The 7674-nt window shown below is 51.7% G+C and overlaps 1 protein-coding gene across 1 annotated transcript; it reads left to right on the top strand.

Annotated features, from left to right (window-relative positions):
- The first annotated feature begins 4332 nt into the window (after positions 1–4332).
- On the top strand, positions 4333–6257 carry GSX2 (GS homeobox 2). The gene is made up of 2 exons (XM_004382896.1): positions 4333–5199; positions 5884–6257. Exons 1-2 carry the CDS (start codon positions 4647–4649, stop codon positions 6222–6224), a joined length of 894 nt encoding a protein of 297 aa, XP_004382953.1. The 5' UTR covers positions 4333–4646; the 3' UTR covers positions 6225–6257.
- Positions 6258–7674: the final 1417 nt, after the last annotated feature.

Raw genomic sequence — 7674 nt, 5'->3', positions numbered from 1 at the left:
CGTGACTCCATAAAATCAAAATTTATGATTATTCAAATGTTGGGGACTGTGAAAAGAGAGGAAGAAAGAGAGAAAATTAATATTGCAGCTGTTCTTCTGATTAATGAGAGATAATTGCTCATGAAAAGTCACCCCTGTGGCATTTTGTTGTCTCCTGGATCTTTGTTCTTTTCCACTATTATTGAGGACTTTCTTGAAGACTAAGCGGTTCTTTTCAATTTTTGGGTATTCAGAAAGGGTTGCCTGGTTACAGAGAATGGGGAAATCTCGGGCTATATCGGGTAAGATGTGCCACAGACAGCAATATCACAATGCCACTCGGAGAAAAGGATGGATACAAGTTAACGATGCGCTTTCAATAAAACATTCATAGACTTGTTCACGCTTTGATAATGACCTCATTAAAGGGAGCTGGGGGCAAGTCAGTCCTGTCTCCTGTTTGTGTTCAGCTAACAAAACCCAGCTTTGAGATCATTCATCGCTTTGGAAACTAATATGAAATCAATGTAAGAGGAGCAAATAAATCCGAGGCGGCCCCGCCAACGCCAGGGCTGTCCCGCCCTGCCCGAAGCCTCCGTTTCCAGCAGGAGAACCTTGTGGGCAAATGCTGAAACTAAAAGAAGTTGGAGGATGGAGGGGGAAGCTTTGGAGGGCAAATGAGGGGCAAAGTGGGAGTTATAGCTGGAAAAACGGCCCAGCACATCAACGGGGCAGAACTCTGGGCCTTTTGAATAAGCAACACTGATTCCCAGCCCTTTACTTCTGCTGACTTTGCAGGTGAACAGAAACACCAAGAAGGAGAAGAGAGAGGGAAATGAGGTTCGGGCCAGGTGCGATCAGGGAAGAGGAAGTTCTGCAAGCGGTTCTGAAAGCTAGAACCAAGAATACATCTCTTAAGGTTGAGCTAGAAGGAAAGGGCTCACCCAGGCTCTAGTTAAAGAGTCTAGAGGCTGAAGACGATGCCTCTGCTGTTCTTTTTAGAATGCCTTTGATTTTTTCCTCTAAGTTGTTGGTGGGGTGCCCTGGTGTGTGTGTGTGTGGGGGGGATTCTGTTACCTTCACATTTGTGACGCTGTCTTGCACTAAGGCAGATAAAGCCATCCTCTGTCATCCTGAACAAGAAGGAAGGAATCAAAGGGAACCCCCCCTCCCCCCACTTAAAAGAACTAATTTTCTCCTTGAATTATGAAAGTAACGGCTTAGGTAACAGCCTGTACTCTGTACGCGACTGCTTAATACCAAATAAATCCTTCCACGTGGCTCCCCGAGTCGTAGCAATTAGAGCTCATTATAGGCTCATAAGAGTTCTCATTTTGGGGATTACTTAATGGACGATGAAATTTTATCGGACAGAATCACTGAGAAATAAAATTGTGCAGCAGCGCGGGGATGGTGGGCAAAGGCCGACCGTCTGCTCTCTCTCTGGAGAAGGAGGCTGAGCTGGGGGTCTCCTGCTCTGAGCAGGTTCTGGGTACTGCTGCCCTAGAGAAGGGTCGGACTGGCTGGACTGGCTGCAGTGCTGCTCAGGGCCATGGATGGGGGGCTTTCTTCCTGTAGGTGGGGACTTTGGCAGATGGGGCTGGCTTCTGAAGATGGGTACCTAGTTCGGAAGGAGGAGAGAGACCAGGGAGATCCAAGATAACTATTGAGAAGAGAGAGTCCACATGGACATGACCCCAAAATACTTGCTCTTGGTGGGGCAAGCAATTAAGCAAGTACCCTAACTTAGCTGGTGGCGCAGTGGTTAAGCTCTGACTGCTAACCAAAAGGTCGGTGGTTCAAACCCACCAGCCTCTCTGCAGGAGAAAGATGTGGTAGTCCGATGCTGTGGAGCCAACAGTCTACAGAGTAGAACTGGATTTGAAGTGCTGACCTTTTGGTTAGCACCTGAGCTATTAACCAGTGTGCCACCAGGGTTCCCAGTGAAGATTACAGCCTTAGAAACTGTATGGGGCAGTTCTGTTCTGTCCTATAGGGTCGCTATGAGTCAAAATCGACTGGACGGCAGTGAGTTTCTGTTGTTGTTGTTATTGCCATTGTCTGGGCTTTGTTTTGGTCTAATAGGCAAGCTTCTCACACTGACCTGCTTTCGGTCACAGCCTGGTCCTAAGCCACTCACCTCATAGCCCTAAAGCCGGAAGGAAGCAACACCCAGGGTAAGGCCTCTCACCTCTCTGAGAATTCCTTGGCACTCGAATGTGATGTTTCCATAGTCAGACATAAATTTAGATGCTCAATCTTCTTGTCTAATTAGACTTCTCCAAAATAAAATAAGACGATCCACCATATCTCCTTGAGGATTCAGGTTCCTAGCACGTCAGCACAGGAGTTCTTTCCATGAGCACACTCAGAACTACCGAAAAAATTGTGACCCTAAACAGACATTGGAGAACCTTCTACCTAACCCAGAGGAAAAAAAGAGAGAAGAATTACTATCAAAAAGCAGAGGAAAAAAAAAAAAAAAGAAAAGTGTGCATGGGGAAATAGCATTACCTATTTGGACAGTTTAGGCCATAAAAATGCCCTGCCATTAAGCATCTCTCAATCGTTGAGCTCCAAGTCTTTTTCTTGGGGCTGGAATGATTCCAGAACTGCATGTGTTTGAGGGTAGTGACCAAGGGCAGGCTGGGCCCAACTGGAGTGAGGCTGAGTGTCTGGGATGGCTGCAGTGGTAAACCCTGTGGTACAAAAGTAGTTACAGCCGAGCTGTCCCGAGTTAAGCCCTGAGACTCCTTAATTGTTGTCACAAGATGTTGGATTAGCACATTTCTGGAATAGCTGTCTGTTTACACTCAGGAGACCCACCGTCCACTAACCGCTTTCTAATTGAATTCTAATCACATTCAGATAGCTCAATAACCAGCCTCAGCTGCAATTCATAAAACTTTAATTGCCATCCATAAATCCTGGGCTCCCCTGAGCGGGGCATCCCTACAACCCAATTACACTCCTCTAGCAGGCAAGAGAGATAGTCATAGAGACAGAGAGAAGAATCAAGAGAAAGACAGAGGACAGAGAAACACAGCCACCCCTCCAGCCCAAGAAGCTGTTGCTGTCCTGGCTTTGGGCACCTGCCCCCAAGTTTCTTAGCATCACTGTGAACTTACGCCTCAAGTTAGCTGTTCTGGGAAAAGGAATAGGTATGTAGCTGTTGCTCAGCTTCCCTAATCCAGCTCACTTTTCGACAGGGAAAGAGGAGGATAGAAAGCCACCACCTCTGTCCCCTTGCCTTCCAGAATAAGCAATAACCCCAACCTTGGCAGCCCTTCCCCCCCAACCACACACAGCAAGTCTTCCACTGGACCCCCACTGACTCCGATTAAATCCGGGGCTATCTGTAGACCCCCATCACCACCACCACCCACAGAGATTTCCTTTACCAAGCCACTTTTCCTCCCATCCTGGGCCAGGATTCTATGGTGGCCCAATTCCCTCCCTCCTTTTCGGGCTTTGGAAGGTGCAGAGGGGAGAGTGCTTCCTGGTTAACCCTGTCAGCATGCCGAGATCCTGGAAGATGTATTCTGGCAGCAGTTAGCCAGACCCAGAACAAAGGCCTCCTCCCACCCTGGCCGGGTCCCCAGGAGGGATGGGGCTGGGGTCCTCTCTCCAAAGTCCTTGGGGTGCAGTTTGTGGGATTGGCCTGGAAATACCGTGTTAGAGGGATTTGATAGAAGTTTTTCAACGCAGGGAACCTGACTCTCAACGTCTCTCTCCCTTGCCAAAGGGAGAGCTGCCAATTGGAAAAGGGGTGCAAGAAAGGGTCGTGGATCTGAGTGGCCCCAGTAGGGTCCCAAGTGCAAAGGCATTTTAGACGTACTCAAGCATCAGAATGAAAAAAGCTCCATGACTTCTTAGCTGGGAGATCACACTGTTATGAGCCTGATTGGTCATGAACTAACCACTTGAATGACCTCGGCCAAGTCCAAAAACTGCAAGCTGGGGAACAGCAGTGGAGGTGACCATGGCCCGTGCCGCGCTCCAGGACTAAGCCGCTGCCTGTCCGCAGTATGCACAATCCTGCTCTGAACCGCAGGCCTCGCACTTCACCGCACCGCAGCCATCCCTGGAGGGGATGCCTAAGGAGGCATCCCTATCAAAAAGGTCTCGAGGTCCCCACCTGGTGTGCTCCACAGGCCTATTGCGGGGAAGAGTTGAGCTGGGGCCCAGGCTAGGGAGGCGGGTGGGATAGAGCACACAGCGCTGTGATTTCTCCAGAAAGCGTGGAGAAGGGGGGGGGCTGGCCTCCCCGCGAAATTAACAAAACCTACACTTTGCAAAGTCTCCCCCACCCTCTCCCCCGCATTCTTCCCTGCCGCGAGCCCGCCCCTCCTCGCGGCTTCTGTTGTGACTCGGGCAGCCTATCCCGAGGGTGGGGAGCTGCCGAGGAACCGGAGCCGAGCGGTACTCCGCAGCATCACGTGCCGGGGTGGGGGGCTATAAAATCCCGGAGCCGGGGCGCCAGGCGGGCGAGGTGAGGACCAGCCCTCTCCGGGGACCCCTTTGTTCGCGTCCCAGACACCGGCACCTCCGCGTCCCCAAGGGCTTGACCGCCAGAGTCCGCGCCGCACCGGGGGCAGAGCTCAGAACCGGAGAGAGCAGGGGGCGCCGCTGCCGGCCCAGCCCTCTAGCCACCCACCCCTCCCGACATGTCGCGCTCCTTCTATGTCGACTCGCTCATCATCAAGGACTCCTCCCGGCCTGCGCCCTCGCTGCCTGAGCCGCACACTGGGCCAGATTTTCTCATCCCGCTGGGCATGCCATCCCCGTTGGTGATGTCCGTGTCCGGTCCTGGCTGCCCATCCCGTAAGAGCGGCGCGTTCTGTGTGTGCCCGCTCTGCGTCACTTCGCACCTGCACTCCTCTCGAGGGCCCGCGAGTGCTGGCGGCGTAGGCGCAGGGGCTGGGGGAGCTGGGGCCGCGGGGGGCGCAGGGGCCTTACCCCTGCTCAAGAGCCAGTTTTCTTCGAGTCCTGGGGACGCGCAGTTTTGCCCGCGGGTAAGCCACGCGCACCATCACCACCACTCACCGCAGCACCACCATCACCACCACCAGCCCCAGCAGCCCAGCTCGGCAGCGGCGGCGGCGGCAGCGGCGGCGGCGGCGGCGGCGGCCTTGGGGCATCCGCAGCACCATGCACCTGTCTGCGCCGCCACCACCTACAACGTGGCGGACCCGCGGAGATTCCACTGCCTCACCATGGGTAGGGCGGGGTCTCTGGGCGTTTGCGTGCCGCTCCTTCTCCGCGTCGCTGGTGGGCGCAAACTTTCCGCCTTCAGCGGAGAAAGTGGGAGCCCTGGGGGGCTGGGTGGGAAGGGAGGAGGGGCTTTTAGCCTAACTGTGGAGTCTTCCCCAAAAGTTCCAGAAAGGTACAAGTTAGCTTGTCAGCCTCTCCACTCAGCCTGGTGTGATTTACTCCTGGTACCTGATACCCGAGTCTTGCGTACTTCGGGTCCTTTGGGATCTCGAACTTGAGGGCGGAGAAACCGGAGGTTAGCAGCCTTAGGTTCGCTGTGGGTGTGTCTGAAGTTACGTGTGGCATCCCCACGTTGGGGCTGGCTAAAGTGGTCCAACTCTTTTGACTAAGCCAGCCCGCCTCTCCCTTCCCACTAGGCTTTAAGGGAGACGATACAACAGTGCCCGTCAAGTCCCCACCCCCCTTTACGTCCGGCGCATCAAAGACCTTTCCTTGCTTTGGGCGTCTCTTTCCTCCCCTGCTAAGTAAGCAACGACGTGCCAAGAAATGGGAAAGGGTGGAGGGTGGATGTAGGAGTTTAATTGGGCTTCCGCGGGTGGGTCCTAGAGAGGAGTCCTATCCAAGGCATGGCACGTTAGGTGGGCGCCTCATCCAAGTCTTACCTCTCTGCCTTCTCTCGTCCCGTCGCAGGAGGCTCGGATGCCAGCCAGGTACCTAATGGCAAGAGGATGAGGACGGCGTTCACCAGCACGCAGCTCCTGGAGCTGGAACGCGAATTCTCTTCTAACATGTATCTGTCTCGACTCCGGAGGATCGAAATCGCCACGTACCTGAACCTGTCGGAGAAGCAGGTGAAAATCTGGTTTCAGAACCGCCGGGTGAAGCACAAGAAGGAGGGGAAGGGCACGCAGAGGAACAGTCACGCGGGCTGCAAGTGCGTCGGCAGCCAGGCGCACTACGCGCGCTCCGAAGACGAGGACTCCTTGTCGCCGGCCTCGGCCAACGACGACAAGGAGATTTCCCCCTTATGAGGGCGGGCCGCCCCACCTCCCTCCACCTGCTCCCGGCAGCCCCTGCAACGCCAAAGCGGCGGGCAATCTGGGACCCCAAAACGTTGCCCATCCCCGCTGTTCGGTCTGGGGAAAGACCGCGCTGAGCGGTCCCGGGGCAGACGTGCTGGACGAGACGCCCTGACCTTTCGCGTCTCCCTCTTGACCTGTTTGTTCGGGCTCCACTCACAGTCATAGATTTTTTTTTTAATGTAAATAATCTAGAATTCAACTCAGTCTCATCATATAATAGAGAAAAAACAGGGTTGGTTTAACACTGTAGGGGGTTTTTGAGAGCGCATGTCATTTCCCCTTCCCTGCTGTCTTTCAGACCCCGACAAGAACACGGAGTTCTTATTTTCTGCTGTTGTTGTTTTTAAAATGAAAAAATTTGACGTTGAAAATAGTTTAGAAAATTAAACCCTGTAGGTCTTGCTTTCTGAAAATTTGCCTGAGGAGTGTTTCAAATCCAAGTCGCTGGAAGTCCCTTTGTATGTGAAGAGTTTTATATAAATTTTATATTTATATTTATTTAAATAAATGAAACAAAATCATTTTTAAATTTGTGGTGTCCCCCACCCTCCAATGTCTAAAGAAAAGGGGGAACAGGAAAGAAAAAAGTGCTGAAGACTTAGAGGCAAGTGTTGATTAAAACTTGGTAATGTGGGTCTTTTGGCTGAGGGAGTTTGTAACGGAAACTTCTGCCAACAAAATGCCATCAGTCATGATGCTGCCTACCAGGTAATATCCCCCACTCTCAAAATAGTTAACCTCCTCACAGTTGACAGGACAAACCACTCCAATGACAATTAATGGCAGGCAACCTTTTCATTTATTAAGTAAGGAAGAATAAAAATTCCTTACCTAATACTTTTCTGTGGAGGCTTCCACCTTCTGTTTCATCTCTCTCAGTATTAAAACCTGAATTGTGTGAAGGAATTTGCAGACTTGGAATAAAAACTCATTTCTATCTAGTTGATTCTGACTCGTAGCGACCCTACAGGACAGAGTAGAACTGCCCCATTGGGTTTCCAAGGCTGTAATCTTTACTGGAGCAGACTGCCATCAACCTTCTCCGAACTGGCTGGTGGGTTCCAACTGCCTCAGTTAGCAGCTGAGTGCTTAATTAACCACTGCACCACCAGGGCTCCTCATAGTTGGAATAGTTTTAGGAAATGCAGCAATCCATCAAACAAGTTGGAAGCAAACACATAGAAACTTATAAACGATGTTGCAAATTACTAGAAAACACTGGTGTTCCTGGTTGTTTGTAACTGTGGGGAATTAGCTGGTTTCCTTCAAGGCTGAGAAAACAAAAATCAGAGAAAGGAAATGATTCTGTCCAAAGATTTACACTCTCACTTTTCCAAAATAACCCAGACGTGCCTTTGGAGCCTGTGGGCTTTCTTCTGGCATCCCTAACTTTAACTTA

Source organism: Trichechus manatus, unplaced genomic scaffold (assembly GCF_000243295.1).
Source record: "Trichechus manatus latirostris isolate Lorelei unplaced genomic scaffold, TriManLat1.0 scaffold00101, whole genome shotgun sequence".
NCBI classification, from domain to species: domain Eukaryota; kingdom Metazoa; phylum Chordata; class Mammalia; order Sirenia; family Trichechidae; genus Trichechus; species Trichechus manatus.
This window is presented reverse-complemented; position numbering and strand designations above follow the sequence as displayed.